This window comes from Dryas octopetala, chromosome 2, assembly GCF_963921425.1.
Source record: "Dryas octopetala chromosome 2, drDryOcto1.1, whole genome shotgun sequence".
NCBI lineage: Eukaryota > Viridiplantae > Streptophyta > Magnoliopsida > Rosales > Rosaceae > Dryas > Dryas octopetala.
The window spans coordinates 2,660,014-2,685,488 of record NC_141367.1 but is presented as its reverse complement, the minus strand read 5'-3'; the positions used below and the strand labels follow the sequence as shown (position 1 = coordinate 2,685,488).

Genomic DNA, 25,475 nt, shown 5'->3' with positions numbered 1-25,475 from the left:
ATCATTGATAACATTGAACCATGACTTAATTTTACATTAGTTCATCACCCGGCCACTTTCTTACAGAAACTACGGTGAAATAATAATCTTCACAATTATTGTATTCCATGCAAAAGTGAGTACCATGACAACAGCATACATTTATTATAAATCATTGATAACATTGAACCACAACATCAGAAACTAACATTTCAAAACCTTTAAGGAGACTTAATTTTACATTAGTTCATCACCCACTCTCTTAGAGATTTATCCTGTAGATGCAACATGCCTTTTAGGACGGAAACCTCTCAAAGTTTCTCTCATTTCCAGATCAGGCATCAATCCATTGTGGATCATTTCTTTAACAAGTTTTAATGATTCATCTAGTCTTTTTATTTTTGCATATCCATTGTCCAAGGTTCTATAGGAAGAAATATCAGGCACGTGTCCCTTAGCCTCCATTAAATTAAACACCTTCTTTGCCTTATCTATTTTTCCATGCAAACAATATCTATTAATCAGCATACTATAAGTTATCGTGCTAAGCTCCATACCGTATTCAATCTTTGCCTCAAATACTTTGTGAGCCTCATTTGGCATTGCTTCTTTGCAGACGGCATCCAAAAGTATTGTCAGAGTTATGGTATCAGGAAATGTTCCCTGACCTACCATCTCATCAAACAATCTCGTGGCTTCTCCCCATTGAGCTGTATGGCACATGCCATATATTAAACGATTGTAAGTGACAACATCAGGTCTTAGACCTCTTTGAACCATTAGCTCAAACGCGGCCAGGGCTTGCTTGGTCCTTCTCTCCTTGCAAAGAGCATCTATTAGAGTGTTAAAGGTCACAACATCTGGGGGGATTCCTTCATCCACCATTCTATCAAACAACCTCGTGGCTTCTCCCCATTGGCCGGAATGGCACAATCCATTAATTAAGGAGTTGTAGGTGACGAGATCCGGCTTTAGACCACCATGGATCATTTCTTCCACAAGATTAAGTGCCTCTGCTGTCTTCCCTTCTTTGCATAAAGCATCCAATACAGCATTGAATGTAACAATATCAGGCAAGGCTCCACAACCAATCATGTTTTGAAATAACCGCACAGCATCTTGCCACTTACCAGACTTGCACAAAGCAGAATTTAAGGATGTAAAAGTGACAACATCAGGATTTATGCCTTTTGTAGTCATATGTTCGAACAGAGCAAGTGCTTCTTGAATTCTTTCTTCCTTGCAAAGAGTGCTGATTAGAACATTATAAGTATATAAATCTGGCGAGATTCCACTATCAACCATACAAAACAAGAATCTTTTGGCTTCTTCCCAACGACCCAAGTTAGATAATCCATGAATCAATGAAGTGTAGGTGAAGATATCTGGTACAACACTTTTGTTGATCATATCTCGAAATAAGGTCAAGGCCTCGTCTATCTGTCTTTCTTTACAGAGGCTGTCAATGATTGGATTGTAGCATGCTGGGTCGGGCTTTAACCTTCCATTCTCATGCATCTCCTTGACCACACTGACTGCCTCACAAATTTTCCCGGCTTTGCATAACCCATTAATTAGAGTACCATAAGTGAGTTCATTACATGCGTATCCCTTCTCCTGTATTTTGCGGAACAAGTCCATTGCCTCTGCTGTCTTCCCTTCTTTGCATAATCCATGAATCAATGAATTGTAGGTGAAGATATCTGGTACAACACTTTTTTTTATCATATCTCGAAATATGGTCAATGCCTCATTCATTCGTCTTGCTTTACAAAGGCTGTCAATGATTGGATTGTAGCAATCTGGGTTGGGCTTAAACCTTCCATTTTCAGACATCTCCTTGAGCATCTCAAGTGCCTTACAAGTTTTCTGCGCTCTGCATAACCCATTAATCATAGTAGCATAAGTGAGTTCATTACATGCGTATCCCTTCTCCTGTATTTTCCAGAACAAGTCCATTGCCTCATCCAGGGAGCTGGAGTTGCAAAGCCCATGAAGCAAAGTATTTAGAAAATGAGCATCAGGTTGAAGACCATGCTTAAGAGTAATTGCTAAAACAGAGAAACCCAAGTCCGCCCGATTCAGACGGCACAAGCAATTGAGAAGAATACTCGTTGTAGAGACATCAGGCTGGAATTGAGCACAAGCGTTCAAGTATATATACATAGAAACAACAGTGGAATATTGGTTCATCTTGGAGAGTGCCCCAAACAAATGATTAAAAGCCCAAATAGAGGGAATGGGTTCCATATGAATCATAAAATTGAAAAATTCCAAAGCTGCACCTAACCCAATAGTACCAGATTTACAACGCGATTTTAGCAAATCCTCAAAATTAGTGGTTTTGTTAGCAGTAACAGTATGATAATTACTGAGAGAAAAACAGGAAAAGTGGGTTCTGAGAAGCGCAAACAGAGAATAGGGAGTAGGCTTACCCTCGCGGAGAAGCGTGAGTAGTGGTGGAGCTGTTTTAGCGATAATTTTGGTCATCATCGCCCTGAAATTCAGAAATGCAGAGATCTTCTGAGTAGTGAGTAGTGAGTACTGAGTTTAGGGAAGTATGTTATTTTTGCGTTGGGACTTCGTTTGTTTCTATTTGTTGGGCCCATTGGCTCCCTTTATTACTGAGTTACTGACCCATAAGCTTAGTTGGGACTGGATTCTCTACCCGGATTCGGATCCTCGACTAAAGTTAAAGTTAATCGATATTGTGGTCCAAGTCGATATTGATTGATATTTTGGTCCATTTGGATTTACACTTGATAGTGTTGCAATACTTTTTTTTTTTTTTTACCTACTATTTACATTGGTTAAAGCCCATTTTTTTACCTACTATCGTCTCTTAGTTTTGACGGTAGGATTAAAAAAGGAAGAGACATATTGAAATGGGTGTTTACTCGAAATTTCCCTAATGTAGAAGGGACATCACCATACTAATTTCAATATTGGTAGAAAATGTTACATCTTTTTTGGTGTACCAATTGACCTGACAGAATCTTAATTATTCATCTATGCTCTGACTCTAAGGCTCATATTCATATATGTCTGGCAAATAAGGCGCAGTAATACAATGTGCAACATCACCAGGTGACTAAAACTTTGAGAAAACTTGTAGTGACCTTATATTATATTATTGGTATTGATATTATTCACATGCAAAAGAAACCGCATCAATTATAAACCTCACTCTGAAAACAAAACACAACCAAACAAATTTTTTACACTCAAGCTGATCACTTCCAACTGCATAACCCATTAGAGGCCTGTTATCAGAACTGATGAAGAGACCAAGTCCTAGTGTGGATAGACCTCGTAGCTCCGCTGTGGTACCTTTCTGATGATGGCCCTCATGAGATCAAAGTAGAGTGGCAGCTGTGCAAGAGCAAAAAAGGTAACCGGGAAGCAAGTTGCTGCATATAATGGATATGCAACATATCTCAGTTGATCTTTGAGCACAAAGATATGCCCTGTGCAGAATGAGACTATAATGGAAGTTATAGATGCAAAGAGTGAAGTCAAACCCAACAAAAGCTTCCGAGGCAAGTCCATTGAAAAATCACTCTCTTCGTATCGAGAAGTGAGAATTGAAAGAAAGAAGACCAGGGAAGTTACTGAGAAGCAAAGAGCAGTGAGTGATGAGATGGTGAAGACACTGAATGCTGGCTTGTCTTTGAGAATTGGTTCACCAGTAACTTGATCGAGTCCACCTGGTACAGTTGCTGATGTTGCAAATGCAACTGTTGCAATCAGTGCTGCAACCACTGAGCATGACTCTGCGGTTTTGGTTAGCCATTTGCTTCCTTCTTTTAAAAGACCCTGGTGTGTATTTATGAAGATCTCCTTTGGGGTCTGGCCGCTTTTGTTGTACCGAACAAAGTAACCATGTGGCATGGAGTTTTTGACAAACTGTGTAGCAGATTAAAATTACGTACTCTTAGAAGATTATGTTCCAAATTGTTTGATATATTGTGATGCAAGGCTTCAAATATCAATGTTGGATTTTTGTATTCTCAACACATCCATATGTAGGTTTGAGCATCCAATCCAAAATCAATTGGTAATAAAATGAAGAGGTACATGATTTTATGCATTGTGATGCAAAACTTAATACCCGATGTGTGACTTTTATATTGTAAAAATCTTCAAAAAATTGAGTTTGAAGTTTAACTTGAAAATATTAACCAAAGGCTAGTGATGGTAGATGAATAGGATCAAGATGTGTAAGCTCAAGACTGATAAAATGAAGGTTGAGCCTGACACTGAAGAAGTGTGAGATCAACGAATAGTACATACCTTATACCACTTGATTTCCCATTGCATTTGCAATGCCGCGCCTGGAATAAGCCAAGGCCGGTATTGTCCACATGTAGCAGCAAGATGTAATGCACTGTTCCCTTGGTTGTCCAACTGACGCAGCAGGCTTTCCTTTAGTATCTTTCTCTTCTGCAGGAGATTGTAAACATGGGGTTGCCTGTTCTCAACTGCCAAGAGTACAACATTCTTGTTATCAGAGTCCACATCCTGGATAGCCACCGGAAATTTGTCTAGGATTTTCTCCACCATTTCAGTCACTCCCATCTTTGCTGCAATTAATATAGGTGTCTGCTTTTTCCCTGCTTCATAAATTTCATTCTTCTTATCTCCCAAGGGTTTCTTGTCCTTCCTCTCTGTACCGGTAAACCCAAGTTTGTAACCATGCATTGTAGGTTTTATTAAGGTTTGACAGTGAAAAGAGTAGTAAAAGGAAACAAGAGATTTTTCCTACTAGTTTCCTATCCTAGTCGCCTATAGGTGCACTGATTGTCCATCTCTTGTTCATTTCTGTTCATTTTTTTCTATGCAGTTATTGCTTCCTAACCGAAAAAACAAGATTGTCTTCATTGGTAGTTTCTTGAGAGTAGCATAATATCATAGCTAAAGCATTAGCAAGAAAGAGCAAGAGAATGGGAGTACTAAATAAAAAAATGAATTTACCACTTCCTAACAATTTAACTTTGAAACTGGAAATCTCTCAGTTAAATTCATAATGACTGCAATAGTATTTAGGAATGTCGGTTTGAAGTTTGGTAGTAGGCTGTCCATAGACCTAATTTCTTCCCTCGCCTTTTTTGTGATGTCGATGAAGCATGCAGTGCAAATAAGATGAGTAATTTCCAAGCAAAAATAAAAGAGATGAGTAATTAACTTACCTGATTCATTCTGATCACTCCCTTTCTCATACTTGTTTGCATTTGAGGACAAGGAATTCATATCAAAATTTGTATTTCTATTCTTAGATGCTACATGATCAGCTGACAAGGACGGAGCTTGATCTAACAATGTAGGATTAGGAACTTGAAATTCTTCTGTATCTTTGTTTGGTTGGATTTCTTCGGGATTTTGGCCAGTATTTGCATACTTGTAGAAATAAGTGCGCTGAATCAATTCATTCATGACCTGATTAGCCCATATATGTCGCTCTTTCTTTTCTTGTATTTTCTTTATCCTCCAAATGCCTAGATGACATTCAGTAAAATGCACATTAGGGGGACTCCGGCTGAGACTATGGCCAACTGATTTTCTACAAATTTTCTTTGATTTAGAAGGGTGTGCTTGCATGGGAAAGTGATGTAGTTTTAATAAAGCTTACACATCTAGCTACATGAGGCAAGCTGTATTATGTATCAATTGGGGCAATGGTACATAATAATACAACGAGTAAATGGATCCAACAAAAATTTTGATACTGACCAATTCCCAGAATGATTAACAAGGCCTTCATCATAAGCTTGAAAAACAGAACAAATGTGGTATAATTGGGTGGAAACGAATAACTTTCTCTAGCCTGTCCCTCTGGTTGGTTTGTACCTGCAAAGAGACAAAAAGATGCTAAAGTCGTATCTCCTGAGAACAATTAAGAAGTCTAAACAGTAAATCCCCCTATATGCATAATCCACACTTACTACTTCTAGAACTTCAGACTAGCAATACCTTTTTCTTGATTTATTGAGCTAGACAAAATGTCATGGAGTTATGGAGGAACAAGTTATTACACCACACTAAATACAGAATATGAAAATATCCTCATTCTACTTATTATTGTTATCTAACAACATTAAGATGAATTAAATTTGATAAATCTTTTATAGCACCTTCTGAGTCCAACTTCTTTGCTGATGAAGATAATCCTGCAGTCCCTCCTGCTGCAGTAACTCAATCAGAATTATATCAAGTTTGACTTGAGTTATGAATCTAAATAAGCACATCTTTTACACTTAGTTAGGTATGTTAATCTTTGTCACTGACTCACCAAGGGAAGCTATTTATCTATTTCTCTTTGATAAAATTACAGCTCTTTCTCAAGATTATGTTTCGGAATCTTGAACATATCCCAGTGGAAAGGGACTAAGTAGTCTAAGTTTCTCAAGATTATGCAATACTTCTAATATTTTCGCATCAAATTAGATGGAGGAAGAACAGTTAATTTCATACTTTAAAAAAAAAAAAAAAAGTTGTAGATTGGGTTGCACTCCCAAGATTAATAATTAATGAATTGGTAACTAAAGATAATACAAAATAGACGATTCCTTTAAAAAGATAGAAAATGAGGCATGCATGGACTGCTGAATAAATGGAGTAAAATAATTACTGGCCTGGTGTGATCAATGAATACCCTCTACTTGGGTATAATGCATTGTGGTATCATGGACAAATTGTGAAAATTTCTACAGAGTGGAGCTGAATTCTGGGGCCACACTAGTTTTTTAAAATACACAAACACATATATGTGTTTTTATATGTATGACTGTTTCATCCTCATATTACTTTTAATTGTAATTTACATTATACATGGACCTTTTCTTGGTGAGGAATTTACCATTGGTTGATTTTGAACTCTTTGCATCCAATAATTCTTTTGTAGAATCTTGTGCAGAAGGGGATGCTGCTTGAGTGGCCTCTGCAATAATTGGACTAATCAGATGAATCTTTAACTTGGCTTCTTCAACTATAATGTAAAAACTATTCAACTTCACCATCAAGTTAGTTTTCTCTTTCATGTTAAAAATGAATTTACTTATTTTTCCATAGAGAACATCATGAAGGCAAGATAATGAGCAGTGACTAATCACCAATTCAAGGTTTCCTTTAAAGGGATATGAACTTTTGACTTATGATGGTTACCTTGTAGTTGTACTGAGCTGCTTATCCGTTGGGGATTCTCTTCATCATTAGCAGCATTAATACCATTTTTATTTCCTCCATTAGCATGTAGGAGGGAGCAACGCAGCTTATTCAAGTATAAGGGCAACAGTTGCATCCAACTCCTGTTTCCCCGCGTTTTAGCTAAAAATGGAGAAACTAAATTAGACTTGTGATATAAATGTCTGGTGAAAATGCAACATATATAATTGCATTGGATAAGATTCACCCACTAAACACTTGAAACAAACTTCTCAGAAGTTGGAAGAACTTCATGCATGTTTCATAGTTTTCTGGATATTCAGAACTCATTTTGACTCTTGTCTTATACAGACAAGCTTCATGGTTATATGATTCCTCTTTCAGCTCTTCAACAATCAAACCTGACAAATGAATTTGAAAATTCCTTTTCAAAACCAACATAAATCAGGAATAACCAAACTGAAACTTTCCCATTATTATTTTTTCACAAATAGGAAGCCAAATCACACAATATGGAACAATATTCTAACAAATCAAATTGCAAATACATGTGCTTATTGGATCATAAAAATATGTGGCTTAGATATTCTTACAGTGATATATAATTTGATCACTCAGTCCAAGGCGACTACTGCTTTTGAATGCACTAGGCTTACTGGCTAGAATATGCAGGGGAGATAAACCATTTTCATTCATAGAGTTAACAAGTTCCGGGTACAACTGGATGATCTGAAATGCCAAACCTACCAAAAGCAAAACAAACAATTAAAATGCCATTATCCTAATTTAGCTAAAACTAAATAATAACTAGAAGGGGAAATTAAAAAATGATAGCCTGCAATACTTACTGAAGTATTCACCAGATATAGCAGCATGAAGAATGGTATCACCATTATTGTCTCTAATTAAGGAATGGTTTTTTTCTTGGCAGAGAGAATGAAGGCAAAGGAAAACCTTTTTGTTGCCATTAAGAGCTGCCAAGAAGAGAGGGGTCTCGCCCTCAAGGTTGCGAACAGCGAGCAGGTTGTGATCTTTGGAGGCCATGCTGTGGCACACTTCCACATTCCCAAGCCGAGCAGCTAGATGGAGAGGAGTGTTGCCTCTATCATTTGCTATCTTGAGTATGTTGGATGCATGATTATTGTCTCCAATGGAAATGATGTCCACCAACTTCAGCACAGTTTCTGTTTGGCCATCAGCAATAGCTATATGCAGAGCAGTCTCTTTTGATTTGGTAATTTTGGCCTTTTGAGCTTTGCAACCCTTTGTATAGGCGTCCACAACCTTTCCCCACTGGCCTTTCATGGCATTCTCAAACAAGCTATCCACTTCCTCTTCTGAAGCCATGGCAGCTTGGCCTCTTTTGATCTCTAGTTCGTCTATATATATGTATACTGCTTTGTGATATAATGTCTACTATTATGTCTTGCCAAGTAAAGATTTGGTTTGGCCTCTTAAATAAACCAAACTAACAAATGTTAAAAAGCGAATAGTTCTTGATGCAGGCCAAATCTTTGACAACTCAACCAAAAGCGCTATCAAATGGATTTTGATTTTTGTCATTTGACTGTACATTACGTATATTTTAATAATTTAGTAATAATGTACCTACTAATATATATATATATATATATAATAAAGTTAAAAGGAAAATCAAAATTCAAGTATGAATCTGCATTTAGTCTAGCACAAGTATGCCCAACTATTTGGCTTCAGTGTTTTCCCTATTAATCAAACACAAGAGCAATGCCTTCCTTCCCATTTGAGGAAAACAAAAAAAACAAAAAAAAATGAACTGATCTTATGCACTGTTTAAAAAAGGAAGATAAAGAAAAAATTAAGATATGCTTAAGATACTTATTTCGGCTTTATTTCTTTGCCTTTATTCCAACGTTGTAATTGTAAACCCAAATTTTTTTTCGTGTAGAAAGAAAAAGCTCGTCAAGCAAACTTCACATCAGTGAAAGTGTTGCACTGTACTGTGTCGTACTGGATTACTGCTCCAGCACTATACTATTTGATAAATCTGTTTTCTTCTTCCTCAAGTCATTCTTGTGTTCTCCTATCAAGTCCTCGTACTTGGCGAATAAACACACTCCTTTCGCTTTTCAAAATTATATCTTAGTAAAAGAAAAGCCTGTAATGCATGCTTTAAGCTACGTTGTAATAAAGTTTTACAGATAACTAGTTGTTAAAGTGTGTTTCATATTCCTTGCTAGTCTAATTTAGTTATTCCTTGTCCACTAAAAGAAATTAGCTTAGACTTTAGTATATTGGTATTCGATCGGGTGTTGAAGACACGAAAGAGTGTTGGTGCCAAAGAAGGGATCAACACTAAAGAGCTTAGATGTGCAAAAGAGTCGGGCATAGCCAAACTTAAAAAACTTGTGAGGAGTTATTTCTATCACGCGACAGTGCTAAGTGACAAAACAATTCATTGAAAGATTATATATGCCCAAAAAAATAAAAAATTCCTGGCATTCAACATCCATGTGGCACGAACTGCCCCACACAAATTAAATTTCTCAAGTAGAGTAGCCAAAAGTTGAGAATTGCATGTTACATGTTAGCAGCGATAGCTTCAAGCGGACAGCACACCATTATGTGATCTCTCAATCTGTTACAACACTATTAGAGGTTGTACCAATAACATTATACTACATACAGCAGGCTTTAATATAAATCAAAAACAGAAAAAAGACACAATGAGACTACGGGATCAATCTTGATATCTAATAACTGTATAAGTTTAGCTTATTCACACACATTACACTCATAAAACCTAATTCTACAAGCAAGCTACAAATTGAACAGTTGAAGAGAAGTATGGGGCTGATTTCATTGTAGTCATCTGATTATAGACAAATTTTATATTAGATTCATAGCAACTTTGATACGAGTAACACATCATTCTCAATTAGATCTATTTATGGGCAAAGTAACCCAAACAAGCATTCAAATAGCTGAACAAGAGAAGCAATTCACCCACATTCTCTCAGCATTTTAATTTTACTTGAACACATTTCGCCCAAGTGATTGTGTTGCAGGTGCTGATGAACTGGTTTGTAGGCATACATTTTTCAGCAGTATCTGAGAAAGCCTGCTCTCAGAGATCAATATAGCATAACCTCTCAAAAAGGGTCCAAGTAGGATACTACTTCGACGGATTGGAGTCACTTCAGATGTCTCATATTCTTTGCAGCACTTATAATGCTTTGGCTTATCTCCGGGTGTTCCAATTTTAACAATTTCTCGAGTTGAAGAGTGGCTTGAGGGAAGCAATCCTCCTTGATACAAGAAGCTGAACTAAGCGCAAAAATAACTTCATTGACGTCTTCTTCAAGCTGAAGGCTGAAGAGATGGCTAAACACCTGAAGATAAAGATTAAATTGCAAATCAGAACTTCTTCAAGAACAATATATTGTAGACAATCTAACAGGGGAATACAATATATAAGCTTCACTGACAATAACTCTATTAGTTTATATAAGATCATCTATTTTTGAGAGAGCATTCCAAAAATTGTGGTTTAGCAGAAAAAATCTGAAAATATGACATCAGCACACATCTGTGCATTGACTTGTCACACTCGAGTAGACAATTCTAAACAGATTATTGTGAGAGCAAAGTTCAGATTTTATCCTCAAATTGTATGTACATGTGTGCCGTGTGCGCACATATTATTGCTGCCAATGTGTGCATGGACTTTCCAACGTGGTATTGAATTCCAAGCAATGAAATCTGAAAGTGTATCTTAACAACACAGGAATAATGGCGAAGAGAAATGCTGCACAAGATTAATGGCACCAGTCTTCTTTTACAGTCCTAATCCCACATTGCAAACTTTTTTATTCAAGTGTGTTGAAAGGAAGATTTAAAGCTTAGATGTGTATTTAGACGATTCTTCAGGATATAAGAGAGAATTTCTATATGAACAATTAGTCTACTATTCTCACCCCTTTCATCCTTGAAATAACACCGTCTTTAATGGCTTGGGACCGTGACACCAAATTAATAATAAATAGACCTTTCTCAGAAAGTGCATCCTTTACAGTCTGAAGAAACGACTCTTCCACAAAATCCGGTGCAGGGCAGGTCATCCCAGAGCTGTACACGTGACCAAAAAAAAAAATGTAGCTCACTAAAATATAAAGGCCCATGCTTTAAAATTAGTATTGCTAACTTATCTTTATAAGTTTACTTGCAAAATAAGTAAATCTTCACCTTGAGTCTGCAGAATCCACATCAATAATAACTATGTCAACCTTTGTAGTCACCTTGCCTTCTACATGAGATGCCAAGCAGCTTCCATTGGAAGAAGGGGGCTCTGAATTGCTGTGAGAATCCTCATTTCCTTGAACAGCAGAACTTTCATCAGCTGCAGCAACTTTTCTAACAAATTGAATCCCATCAGCAATATGCACCTGAAACACCAAAGGAAATCTAAAAAGCGATAAACAATGATTACAGTTTCAGGACTACAAGTATTTCAAAGCAAGGCAATATCATTTAAGTAACAATGTTTTGTTCATGAAAGTCCACTGTCCAGAAATTCTATGTTTACTTCAAAATTCTTTTTCTTTGTGCATCCCAAAGAAAACCAAATTAATTCTTTTTAATTCTTTTCCATTCTATGTTGTTTACTTCTAAATTCTTGTTTGGCCTATTTATCCCTTACCCCTACTTTGACCATGAAAAAGAAAAATGGCAACTTTTCTCTCGCTACCATGTCATAGATTTTGATAAATCATCTTGGTATTCATTGGAGGGAGGTATAAATAGGCCAAACAAGACTTTAGGAAAAAGATCTTTTAGAACTCGCCGAACTGTAGCTTGAAGCTCCAAGCATATTGACAACAGTGTGTTGAATAAAAATGTATCTGATCATTTCGCTTGGATCTTTTATTATTTTTCAGAAGAAACAATACTTTATTGCATATCACAAAAGAGAAAACAGAGCAGTGAACATGATATCCACTTCAAAAGAGACAAAGAAGCTACTTGATCCAGAGAGAAAAAGCAAACCGAAGAGGAATAATTGATCCCAGCCTAACCATAGAGCTAAGACCTAGGAAGAATAACACACTCGCTTTCCAATTAATCAAAATATTATTAAAAGATAGGTTTCCGAACTCTGGATAAACCGATGCCCAGAGAGCAGACCAGAATAAAGTTATGGCCCATAATTCCTCCTGTCCATCCCCGTTCTTGTCTTCAAAAATTCTCTTGTTTCTCTCAAACCAGATAACCCAAAAGACAGCAAGCACCAAGCAACCCCACAGGACTCTAGCCTTCTTCCCTCCCCCTAACACCTTGCGTTTTTCACATAACAAGTAAAAGCAACCTCTTGGCACAACCCAGCTGACATTCACTTCCCTAAATAACTTCCTCCACACACTTAAAGCAATTGGGCAATGACGAAAAATGTGATCCACAGTTTTCTCCCCATTTTTACACATTATGCAACAGTTGGGAGAGAGACAGTTGCCCAGTCTTCTTTTTTTTTTATAAGAAACAAACTTTCATTAAACAAAGACAAACAGAACAAACAAACCAAGCAGTGAACAAGATGTCCACTAGCCTACTAGCAGCTACTAAAAATAAAGAAAGGACGAGATAAAACACACAAAGCACACTACCACTTGTTGAATTAAAGCCCTTGAGATCTTTGTTCTTTGATGTAAATTAGACCTAGAACTAGAGATGACTTTTTAACAATAGAAAACAGAAAATAAACAATCACATGCAGCACACTTAAACACAAGAGATTTATACTGGTTCGGCAATAAACTTGTGCCTACGTCCAGTTGTGATATCTCCTGAGAGATTCACTGCACTATTGGAATAAATTCAGAGATTACAAGGACTTTTTGGAACCCTAGAATCTAAATCCCCTCTGCAGAATATCCTGAAAAACTCTCAATCACTCGGCTCTCTTTTGCTGGTGCTTGTGTCGAAGACATTCTGCTAAACCTAGGGCTGCTGCAACCTATTTATAACTCATAGGTTGCAGCTAACACTTATGTTTCAGCTGGGATTCCTAATCCTAATAGAACTAGGTAATTGGCCTAATTAGCTAATTCTAATTCCTTGTACAATTAGAAATACTCAGAACTCCTTCCTTAACTAGGAAGACCTTGCGCAAATCCTCTCAGCATTCATAAAAACTGTACCCTACTAGGAATAACCCAAACTGCTACTTTCCAGATTTTTTATAAGCCAAACACAACACCACCAACATAAACAAACCCACACAACTCCAAAACCACCCTATCCAACTGCAGCTTTCCAATCCAACAAAATTAAAGAAACTGAAAGCTGGAGAAACTGAGGACCATAACGACGCCCAAAATCTCACTTTGTCCCAGGAACACTCCACATTATCCCCCTTAAAATCTTCAAAGATTCTTCTATTTCTCTCCCACCAAATTACCCACACCACTGCCATCACACCACAAGACCACAGGACCTTTGCCTTCCTATCCCTCCTCCCAAACACAACATCTTTTTAATACAACAACGCGGATACTAACGGAGGATTATCCCAGCTGATACCAGCAGCTTCAAACAAATAACCCCATAAGCCCAAATCAAAAGGACAATACAGAAACAGATGGTTCCCAGATTCAGCTTCCTTTCTACAAAGGGCACACCAATGAGGAGACAAACTAGTACGGGGTCTTCTCTTTTGAAGCATATCACACGTATTTAACTTCCCCTGAGCAATAATCCATGCCAGAACACAGACTTTAGGAGGGGCCTGCGACTTCCAAATGAATGTTGCAGGCTCGAAAACAGCTGAAAATCCCTTTTCACATAGATGCTTAAAAAAGGATTTGCAAGAGAATGACCCAGAAGCCTCCAACTTCCATCTTCTTTTATCTAGACATCCATCAACCACTTGGGCATCCTCCAAAACTACCAAAAGAGCAGCAAAATCCTCAACCTCTCTTTCACGAAGATTTCTTCTAAATCCAAGATTCCAACCTACTCCCGAAGAATTAAAAACCACCAAATTAGCCACCATACAGTTTAGATTCAAAGCCAGCCTACTCAAGTGAACAAACATGGAACATAAAGGCACTTCCGATATCCAGCAATCCTTCCAAAACCTTATTCTCTCCCCCCCTCCCACCCTAAATTGACAACACTCTAAGAACTCCTCATAAACTTGAGAAATGTCCTTCCACGGACAGCGAGAAGATACCATTACCCCAGGCCTCGCATCCCAGCCATTATCTTGAATGCCATATCTGCTTAGTCTTCTCCTTTGAATCAAGTCACAAGTGTTTAGCTTTCCATGCACCACTACCCAAAAAAGAACCTTAACCTTGGAAGGGGCTTTCGATTACCAAATCTCACCTGCAGAATCAAAAGTTGGGTAGTGGGAGGAATCGCTTAGAAATTTGCTAAAAGACTTAGCTGAGAAGCTCCCGGAAGCCTCTAACTTCCATCTCCTTGCTTCACTTTTAGAAGGACATAACCAAGCACTTTCCAATAGTAGTAACAGCAAGGAAGCTTCCTCTGCCTCTACATCATTTCGCTTGGATCTCATCTCAGTTTTATTTGCAGCAAGATAAGAGATATCAATCCCTACTCTCCAGCTGGCAGAGTGTCATTTATATAGGCCGGATATTAGTCATTTAACTTAATGGCTGATGATATGCATTTAGTGTAAATTAAGTTGGTTAGCTTAGCGGCCCCCATTGCACCGAAAAAAAAGTTCGTGAGCTTAGATTAAGGTCTGATTGTTTAATTACCGTAATTTAATGATAATCTTCAAAGTAGATTTATGTCTTCATGCCTTATAAAACACACATGTACTCTATTCATAATGCAGAAAAAAAAAAAAAAAAAAAAAAAAAAAAAAAAAAAAAAGACAAGGAATCCTTTCACCATTTCTAAATCTTTCTTCCAACAGAGTAATAAGGAAAGAGAGTAATTTGAAACTCAGATGCAAGTGAAGTGTTTTACACTAAATTTATTTCCACACCCAACTTTGTAAAATAAGAAAAAAGAATAAAAGAAGCAAGCCATGGCTGGCCGTTGGCTTGAGATGGGGGTGCTGTTGCCAACAAAGGCTACCCTCTCATTTATATTTTTATCTTTTTATTTTTTAAGTTTTGAAGAATAAAAGTATTTTTATTTTTAAATTGTGTTTTGGGAATATACTAGGGGTGTGTTGAGCAAAATCTTATTTCTTAAATTAGGGTTGGATGTAAAGAGTAACTGGGTGTGAATGAATTTTAGGTGTGAGGAATAAAGGAAATGTTGTATGAGGTTAACATGAAAATTGCAATGGCAACTAGTAATTTTAAAGAGCATTAACCAGACATTGCCAAAAGGGGGGGAAAAATAGGTCCTGGCACAGAATAACCAAGTAAAATAAGACATTTTGTGCCTCCTTACTTAAGTTTTATGGCAACCAAGTAAAGTTGCATGTGTTTGTCTGCTCTAGCGATTATGATTTATGGCCAAAGAACCATACTCAACTCAACTCAACTCTACTCAGCCTTATTGTTATTATTTCTGTAGACTATCAACTGCAAGGAATAAATAACATTTCTCGCTGGAGGTGGCCCTGGTCTTCTATGTAGGAACAAAAAAAATCTTCTTTTAAAAATAATGATAAATATGAAAAGAAGGCAGCTTGATGCATATTAAATTACCTGCAAGTGATCATCTTCAATAAAATCAAAGTATTCTTTTGCAAGTTTGAGGACTACAGGATCCAACTCCACCACCTGTAAATAAAATAATTAATTACCACACTTCCACTAAACAAATTTTATCATAGATGTTGATCTGAAAACTCATCTTTTTTCTTTTTTTCTTTTTTCTGGGAGATGGGCTAAGCCTAAAATTACCTCAGTGTGCATAAAAGGCATACATCTACGAAGGAACATAGGAAGTAAACCTGCTCCAAGACCAATTACAACTGCTTTGACCTGAGAAAGGATTAGTAGTGTGAAACAAAGGAACCATCAATATCCAAAAAAGAATAAAATGTTTGACCAATGACAAGAAAATTCAACTATTATGAAGTAGTGCAGACAAAAGAATATTGCAAACATTGATAGATGAGCAGGAAAATTGGACAGCTGAACCTAGAATGGGTCCATTTTTTATACATGGGAGTACAGCAGATTCCCCTCGTTAAACTAAAGCCTAACACCAAGCATATATAAAAATTTCCACAATTATGATACAATTGGCAAGGAAATAGCTTTATTGAAAAACAGTACTGAAACACAAAAGGAGATGGACAAGCAAACCACCTAGGACAAGCCAACTACATGCACATGCAAAACAACAATCAATGCAAAACTCCGACCCAAAAAGGATGAATAACACTAAAAGGAATGCCCCAAAAATGATTAGACAAGAATGTCCAGAGAGATGCAAGAAATCTAAACCTGTCCCAAATAAACATCTCCTCATATTGTCAAAAAATTTCTTATGTTTCTTTCCAACCACAGAGTACAAAGTTGTACTCTGCCCCAAGAAGACCTCAATCACCAAGAAATAACAGTTTCCTGGAACAACCCACTCAACACCAAAAAAAAAACAAAAAGCAACAGCCTGCCTTTTTTTTTTTTGGACTGACAGCCTACTCAAAACTTGCAAAGTGAAAGAGATATATGCTCAATAGGCTCACCCTCAGCTTCACAAAACACGCACCAATGAGAAGATAAAGGACCAGAGGGTCCCTCTTTTTTGGAGCATATCACACATTGATTTTACCATGAGCCACTAACGCAACAAGAATTATAATAGAAACTTTAGTAGGTACCGAAATCTTCCAGCTCATTCTATAAGCGGGGGAGGAATATTACTAATTCAAGGCAACAAATTAACAAACTGTTATGAATTCCTATCATTCAGATTCCTCTTGAAGGTTAAATTTCTAGAAGGTAAGAAGGACGCTGAGGAAATTATAATAGAAACGAAAAATTTAAGCTTATTTTATTGTTCTCAAAATTTTGAGCGTAAAGTTACGAGAAGCCTACCCATTCTTTTTACCACCCCAGCAAGACCAAGGGCTTAAAAGTAGTTAGAAACACAGTGCTTACTGATTTTTGCGTTTCCGCCATGCTTTCCAAATAGGATGAAATCAACATTAATCCAGAAAGAATCCCTGTATGATAAGAACTAGCCAAATACCCATGATAGACCTTCATCTGGTGGCCTGTTTCTATAAAAAAAAAATTTGAAAGAAGAAAAAGTAAGTAAATATCAATCACCAAAGGTAAGGCAAAGAATAAACTCAAAATGAGCAGCAATAATGTTCTTTAATTTGATGGAACACAATAAAGAGTTATAAAACCACTATGAATTAAAAAAATAAATATAAAATGTCAGAAGTGCAAGTGGACGATATTCAGACCCAAAAAAACTGGACAGTATTTATAAGTAAAATGTTGACATTTAAGAATTTGTATTTGGTTTTCACATGACCTTAAAGTTTGACCATACTGGAATAATTTTACTGTTGAGAGTATCAAAGTTATGCCATCACAATTTCTTTTAGTTCTGACTCTAGCAGCGTCAACTGCCTAATGTCATAATGCCATTATATGTATTCTGTACTGCTGTGAACTGCATTAGAGCGAGTTCTAAAAGGAGCATTCAAAGGGCACCTAACAAGATACCAAGCTACCAAATTATATGAAACAGTAAGATGCTTTGATTTAAGAGCAAATTGCACGTAGGTACCTCAAGTTTACACCGTTTTTCACTTGGGTACCCCAATAAAAAAAAGTTGCATAGACGTACCTCAACTACCATTTTTTGACACTTTGGTACCTCTGTCAACTTTTCTGTCCGCTAGGCCGTTAATTGTTTACATGGCACAATGACGTGGCTTAAAAAAATGCCATGTGGACAAAAAAATAATAAAAAATTAAATAAACTTTAAAAAATGAAATAAACTTAAAAAAAAATAAGAAACTTAAAAACCTAAATAATTAAATTAAAAAAAAAAAACAAAAAAAAACCCTGCCACCCCTCCCTCCGAGACCCACCCCAATCCAGCCACCCACCCCTCCCTCCCTCCCAGCCACCCCTCCTTCCCGCCGACCCCACCCACCCCGCCGCCAACCCATCCCGCCGACCGACTCTCTCTCTCTCTCTGACTCGCTCTCCCTCTCCCCGAAACCTCCCAAACCCAGCCCCTCCCCACCCCACCCCGACCGCCGCCCTCCCCCTACATCCCTCCAAACCAAGCCCAACCCCATCCCAAACCCAGCCCAACCCCAACTCCAACCCAGCCCAACCCAATCCCCTGCGTTCAGATCTGAGAGAGAGAGAGAGAGACAGACAGAAAGAGAGATGGAGCTGGTGGCCGGAGAGGGGGAGGGAGATGGGTGGGTTGGGTGGCCGACGCGGGGGAGGCAGAGGGAGGAGGGCTCGAGGCTGGGGTTGGGCTGGGGTTTGAAGGAGAAAGAGAGTGAGTTAGAGAGAGAGAGAGAGAGAGAGAGAGAGAGAGAGAGAGAGAGAGGAGTGGGGCGGGGAGAGAGGGGTTGGGTGGCCGGGTGGGTCAGCGGCGGGGTGGGTGAGGTCGGCGGCAAGGTGGGTGGGGTCAGCGGCGAGGGGTGGCTGGGAGGGAGGGGTGGGTGGCTGGGTTCTTTTGATTTTATTTCTTGGTATTTTTGTTTTTTTTCTAATTTAATTATTTAGGTTTTTAATTTTTTTAGTTTTTTTTAATAATTATTTCCTTTTTTATTTTTTTTGTCCACGTGGCATTTTTTTAAAGTCATGTCAAAGTGCCACGTCGACACTTAACGGCCTAGCAGAAGGAAAAGTTGATGGAAATACCTAAGTGTCAAAAATGGTAGTTGAGGTACGTCTATGCAACTTTTTTTTATTGGGGTACCCAAGTGAAAAACGGTGTGAACATGAGATACCTACGTGTAATTTAATCTTGATTTAATGTATACATACATGCGTATATTGAGCAAGATTAAATAATTTTATATGACTAAGGAATAATTGAACTGAATATAACAGAGAAAATAAAAAGTCAATAAAAAGAACATGAAGTACGCATCTTACATTTAAGTGTGATTCAGACATCATACAAAATTTACAAAGCAAACCAAAATAAATTGCTGCAACTCAAATTCCAAACCCAAATTTAGACTAAAAAAAAGGGATACAGTTTCAACTCCATGTAAAGCCTGCCAGTACACCAGGTGCAATGAGACTTTTAAAAGTTTTCTACATGCATGTATTTACATTATTCTATATTAGTTTGAACTTTAGGTATGAAATGAAAATAGAAAATTCCAGTAGGTGGGTTTTCCAGAAAAGAGTTTGTACACTCCGCGTAAGTTTGATCAAATTAGAGATTCCATATGAATACAGGAGTATCACTGAAGGAAATTGTCTTCGTATCCACTTTTAAGACTCAGAAATTTTGTCAAAAAACGGATATGGGAAATATTCCAAAATTTCCTTTCTCAGCCCATTTTCTTCATTTTCATTCTAATCACGACCTCAAGTACTTTTTACGTACATTTTTTTACCACTGTATGCATAATAGTAAAAGCCCAAATTGTCAACTGCAAGCACATGGGTTCAAGTCTTGAGTGCTACAAGGTTATTATAAGTTTATAACCGAAATGAAAAAAATTAAATTCCATTTTCTGCAGAAGGTGAAGACATTTTTGTCTGAAGAGAGTTTCACGTACCACCAAAGTACAGCTAACAAGAAACTAAGAGTATAACATGCATAGATTTCATTATTCAAGAAAAAATAAACGAGCATGAAAGAAGTTCAATTTAAATTAAAATGCCAAAGGCACGGATCAATACCAACACTTCGTCTCTGAATTCCTCTTCTTTTAGATTTGGAAGATGAGTTTGTTTTTTTCCTGTCAGTCTCACCAACAATTTTATTGTTAGATCCTTCCTCTGATAGAAGAGCTTCTGACTGAACCAGACCCTCACTTCTTTTGAAAACAAGGCGACGAAATGTCAAATCTCTAGATGGTAGAATGCGACCGATATCACCATCGACACTTTCATAAATCACGTCCTCAACTATTATTGGCCCAGTTATCAAAGATGTGACCTGCAAATGTATGCAAGCAAGTGAGGATGATGAAAATGCCAAGCCCGTTTTCATTCTTTTTTTATAGGATTGCATAAAAAGAGGTTGAAAGAAAATCCAGTCCATTTGCATTATAAAAAAGGCATACAAGTACTGGCATTTTCTTAATAATTTCCGCCAGGTCTTTCCAACTGTAAATAAATAAATCAATGTCCTCATAGTTCATAGACAGTAGTAGTGTGCACATTGAAAATGCCATAGCATTTAAAAATAGAAAGAACCTGGTGAACAATATTCCGTTGTTTGATCCCATCACTTGCCATCATGAACCTGCAACAGCAACCAGCCAACATAAATGTATAAAAGAAATGCTTTGAAACCATAAAGTAATTAGAAAATGTGTCATAGAAGTATGGAACAAAAGATATCTTCTTGAACTTTTGTATTGCAATACCACTTGATTACAGGGCATTGAAAATACAAAAGCAATTAGATAAAATAACTTAATAAGTGGTATTGGGCAAGCCATACTGTCAACACTACTGGATGACATAGAGTTCATAAGGCTTGGCAAATTGGTCTACTGCTCTCAAATGTGATTTCTTGGTGAACAGCTTGTAATTAGTGCATATTCTGTTGTTGAATGGTTTCTATAGACTCAATTGCAAACTCAACTGTGTTTACATGGTGCAGAATTTGGCTTGGTGGAGACACATGTCAAGGAGAACATAGCTAAGATTTTGGGCTTTTAGAGAACTACCCGTGGTAATGAGCAACAACTAGTTGTAAGGTATTTTATTGATAGACATACCCAAGAAAAAATCACAACAGGAAATAATGATGATAACTATGTATATAAAAAGATCAAGTTGGCCTTCTGGAAAATAAAAAGAAAAGCAAATGATGCAAGTAACGTACGGAATTTGAGCTTCATTGTCATCTTTTCCAGGAGCCAATTGTTTAACCAAGGGAGATAAATCCTTCTGAAAGAGAGACCAAATAGATAGTAAATAACCAAAATTAATAGTTAAACTGTCATAACTCATCAATAGAATAGGATGAAGAAATATTACCTGAATATCTTCCATGCTGGCATTGACATGACTGGCATCTAATAAAACCTTCACTCAACACATGAAATCTAATTTAGAATAGCAAAAAAATAAAATAAAAAAGCACCCCTGAAAATAATGATCTCAAAGATAATATGATTGTGAGGTAAAGGTACCATTACTAGACGAGCTGCCTTCGAGCTTTCTACTACCATCCATTGTCCTTCTTCTGAGGCGAATAGCCATTCATGAGCCCGAGTCTGGAATCAAATATTTTGTTACTTGATTTCAAAAAGAACTAATTCACAAGTTGAGAAGACTGAGAAAATAGTATATGGCACATCTATCAGGCAAAATAGAATCATAATATGTTCTAACATTTTCATATATTTGAGCTCCACATGGGACACGTATAATAAAAAATCAATAAGAAAAGGTAGAAGAAATAAAGAAAGAAGATAAATAACTCTGTTTTTCTATAAGCCAACCATGTCAACTGAAAAGTAAAAGCATGTTTAATTTACCTTATAGCTACACATTTCCCAAAATACAAAGAAACTTCATATTGCAATATTCCAAAAATTTTGACATATTACTTGAGAGAGAGAGGAAAGATATGTTTTCATGGTGGATATTAATATGTTTCTTAACAAACCAGGCAAAGATAATTGATCAAATTAGGTTCGAGTAATGTTGGACGACACAATGCTACAGCCAGCTGAAAGCATGATGCAGTATCAGAATAACAAGTTTATTTACTGTCAGAGCTATTATCAACTATGGTTTCATGTGATGAACCCATTTATAAAACTCGGCCAGTTTTTTTTTTTTTTTTTCTTTTTCTTTGGTAGGTAAATAATTTGACAAGTTATAAGACATGCTTCCATTTTTCATTCCCAATAAAGAAGGGTTGCAGAAGAGAGTCAAAACTTAGTCAAAATAACTCTACTTCGGAACAAAGCTTTCATTTACTTTATGTATGTGCATATGTGGTACCATGCAATGCACCAGCCAGAAGTTCACTAAGACAGACCTTAGGCACAATAAAAACCCCACAATGATATGCAAATGGGCCAGACAGCTCCCGAGCATCAAGAACTACAGCCCTGTAACTGAAACGGGAGCTCCCGCACAAATTAAGCTGAAAACGATGACCTGGGCAAAGCTTAGTCAAATCCCCTCTAGCTCCAAGTTGCAAGTCTTCGAGAGAGTACAATATATCTGAACCAGCGGAGTATTCTCTACGAATTTGATTCTCATTTTCAACGGCTTCAAGAAGTCCACAAGCCTAAACCCACAACCAGCAGCTTTTGTCAATCTTTTGAGAAACTAGTTTCCCAATATCTATGTACGCGACCTTACATTATAAAAGAAAGACTGTAGAAAGTATGCACTCCATACAACCAACATGTTTGAAAGACTAAACAGTAAACACTGTTCCTGAAACAACTAGTTATTCAATTATAACCTTTTATTGTGTAAGAATTTTATGTAAATAAGATAAATTAATACTAACATAATATCATGCACGCCAGATATTTTACCTGACTTCCTTTACAAGCCAGAGAAGAATTATTAAATGGTGATGTGATCTCCTTTAACACACTGGACATCTCTTTCTCAGCAACAACCATAAACGCTTGAAGGCTTGGCTTACTAGACGGTTTCTGAGGTATGGCATGAATATTCATTTTCCACCCAAACCGAAGCTTAGAGAAAAGCAAAGCTGGAATGACAGCAGCCAAGATAATTAGGACTTAATAGTTTCTTCAAATGGAACCAAAGTGGAAGAGCAAGCAATAACATGTAAAAACAGTACCCAGGACATGGGACTCTGCCAATGTAAGACAAATAAACTTCCCCCCAGACTTCAAAACTCTTCTCACCTGGAAAATGGGAAACACAAAATTCCACTCAACAAAGAATTCGTATATTCCATAACCAATGAAACTAACTAAATCACTGACAACATAAAACAAAGAGCATTGCTATTTGGACAATCTTAACTGACCATCTTACATACCATGTACCATCTTTCAAACAGAGGCAGAACCCAATCATGTGGGACCCACCTCTATTAACAGCATAGCATGGTTCATTGAGATGATCCAAATAGTTTTATTCTAAAACAAAGTCCAGCACACCTCATATAAATATTGGCTCCCTAGCTTAGGGCCAAGCTCTGGCTCCATTAGAGCATCTAATCCACCTTTGTCAACTACAACATCGAAGGCCTCGTCCGCAAACTGTAAATTTGTAAAGAAATAAGAAAAGGGTTCAAACCAATTCAATTCAACTCAGTTCAATGGACGTTTATAAGGTCACAGTTGTGAAGGGTAGTAGTAGCACCTGCATGGCGGTCATGTCCATGACGCGCCAGCGCATATCGGAGCGGTGGCGGACATTGCGGCGGAGGCAATCGGAAATGGCGACCTTGGAGAAGTCAATATTGGTGATGGCATGGAAACCGGCGTCGTAGAGGTGCTCGGAGAGGCGGGAGCTGCCGCAACCCGGCACGAGAATTTGGGGTTGCGGTGGCGGGAGGTGGGCTAGCAATGGGTCTCGGAGCTCGGACCACTCGGCGTACCACTCGAAGGAATCGTCGGTGCCTCGGATGGTGAAGAAGTTGTCCCAGTTCTCTTTGCTTGTGAAGTCTCCTAGGGTTCCCAGTAGCTGCTCTAACTGCTCCTTCTTCCCCATTTTTGCGGCTTCTCTCTGTGATGCGTGTGTTTTCAAAGCTGGGGTTTATTTGGGTTTTTGGTTTCTCACAGTCACACTATACACCCCCTCACTTTAATTTGTGAATAGTTTTATTGACTTTATCAAATTTCAATAATTTTTTAATTTATATATCAAAATTTAATAGTATTTTAAATTAAGTACTAATTCTCCATGGGGGAGGGGCGGCCTTTGTGTTCTCACAGACTGCTCCTCCCCTCGCCCCTCTCTCTTTTGTTTTTCTTTTCCTTTTTCTGTTTTTTTATTTTTGTCCTTTGGGATACTCTCATCCTAATAAGTGAGAGTGTTTTCATCTCTCCTTGTGAGAGTTTTTCCACCTCTCTTCGTGAGAGTTTTTCAGATTTTGTTTGTTTTGGTTTGTTTTGTGTTTTGATGCTTTCAGGTTTTCTCTGGCGCTCATCACAAGGTGTTAGGGAGTCACTATTTTCGCCGGTACCGGTCATATTTCCACCGGTTACTATTGCCACATCCGCCACTTTGCGCTATTGTCAGCCTCGACTTAGAGATGTTGGTAGGATCGTGAACCCAAACGCGACTAGTTCGCTAATTCCTACGGTGCCTCTCTGGCTCCGTTTGATGGCTACAGTATCTGCTCGATGCCGATGTTATGAGATCTTCGAATTTCTGTGGGCTTTTCTGCTCCACTTTTGTGGGTTTTTGTTTTCTTGTAAGCCTTTAGGCTCATATTTTGTATTCTCTCTGCTTTTTTGGCTGTTTTAATACAATGATTTGCTTTATTCTCAAAAAAAAAAAAATTAAGTACTAATTAAAAAGTCAAACATAATAATATAGTGAAGGCTACTATAATTCATAAATATTACATCATCCACTAGTACAATAAAAAAAATGCTCAAATACATTTACATCCACCAACAATAGGATCCATTTAAAATTGGTTCATGAATTATAAAACATTTCAAATTTCTCAATTAATTATAGGATTCATTTCAAATTGATCCACGAACTATAAAATATTTCAAATTTCCTCATTAACTAACAAAAAACATACATAATAGTAGACAAAATTGGATTGACAAAAAAAATCGAACCGGACTATTTATATATGTATATATATATGTTTTTTATTATATATTATATATTATATAAAAATTATATACATTGAATAAAGAAATATTAAGTGTTTTTTGCACATGCTGGGATTCAAATCCATGACCCTTGAGGAGAGTGAAAGTATTACTTCTCACTACACCACTTAGCCACTATGATATTCAAGTACATACAATATATTTATAGGCATACTGATATTTGAAATATAATAATTTATAAAATTATAATTGATATTCTACACTATAACCTTATACCCTAAACTATAAAGTTGAAACTTTATACTTTAAAAATTAACCCTATACTATAATAATGTTAGTATATAAACGTACTATAAATTATAGTTTTGGATTTTTAGTAATATTTTTATAATATAGAAAGTATAAATTATATAAAATATAAAGTAGTCATATTTTTAGAATTTT

General features: G+C 37.1%; 3 protein-coding genes across 7 annotated transcripts; all 3 read right to left on the bottom strand.

Annotated features, from left to right (window-relative positions):
* Positions 1 to 125: 125 nt before the first annotated feature.
* On the bottom strand, positions 126 to 2,551 carry LOC147292490 (uncharacterized). 4 transcript variants are annotated; one of them, XM_086233684.1, is made up of 2 exons: positions 2,415 to 2,551; positions 126 to 1,954 (listed from the first exon to the last, which is right to left on the bottom strand). In XM_086233684.1, exon 2 carries the CDS (start codon positions 1,936 to 1,938, stop codon positions 250 to 252), a length of 1,689 nt encoding a protein of 562 aa, XP_086089810.1. In that variant the 5' UTR covers positions 1,939 to 1,954; positions 2,415 to 2,551; the 3' UTR covers positions 126 to 249. The 4 variants fall into 4 exon arrangements, with proteins under 4 accessions (XP_086089810.1, XP_086089809.1, XP_086089811.1 ...); XM_086233683.1 differs by having other exon boundaries at positions 126 to 2,109; positions 2,415 to 2,503; XM_086233685.1 differs by having other exon boundaries at positions 126 to 1,855; positions 2,415 to 2,496.
* Positions 2,552 to 3,273: 722 nt separating this feature from the next.
* Positions 3,274 to 8,487, bottom strand: LOC147292489 (uncharacterized). Of its 2 annotated transcripts, none has more exons than XM_086233831.1 (9): positions 7,989 to 8,487; positions 7,734 to 7,883; positions 7,392 to 7,541; positions 7,141 to 7,302; positions 6,836 to 6,916; positions 5,710 to 5,826; positions 5,169 to 5,474; positions 4,273 to 4,646; positions 3,274 to 3,885 (listed from the first exon to the last, which is right to left on the bottom strand). In XM_086233831.1, the coding sequence occupies exons 1-9, from the start codon at positions 8,485 to 8,487 to the stop codon at positions 3,274 to 3,276; spliced, it is 2,451 nt and encodes an 816-aa protein (XP_086089957.1). The 2 variants fall into 2 exon arrangements, with proteins under 2 accessions (XP_086089957.1, XP_086089958.1); XM_086233832.1 differs by having other exon boundaries at positions 4,273 to 4,619; positions 5,187 to 5,474.
* A 1,489-nt stretch (positions 8,488 to 9,976) lies between these two features.
* LOC147292488 (S-adenosyl-L-methionine-dependent methyltransferases superfamily protein) lies at positions 9,977 to 24,000 on the bottom strand. The gene is made up of 16 exons (XM_086232158.1): positions 23,596 to 24,000; positions 23,391 to 23,492; positions 23,066 to 23,132; positions 22,791 to 22,972; positions 22,280 to 22,534; positions 21,423 to 21,506; positions 21,268 to 21,315; positions 21,113 to 21,177; positions 20,476 to 20,524; positions 19,957 to 20,215; positions 17,214 to 17,335; positions 16,008 to 16,088; positions 15,810 to 15,884; positions 11,365 to 11,564; positions 11,097 to 11,247; positions 9,977 to 10,511 (listed from the first exon to the last, which is right to left on the bottom strand). The coding sequence occupies exons 1-16, from the start codon at positions 23,944 to 23,946 to the stop codon at positions 10,314 to 10,316; spliced, it is 2,289 nt and encodes a 762-aa protein (XP_086088284.1). The 5' UTR covers positions 23,947 to 24,000; the 3' UTR covers positions 9,977 to 10,313.
* Positions 24,001 to 25,475: the final 1,475 nt, after the last annotated feature.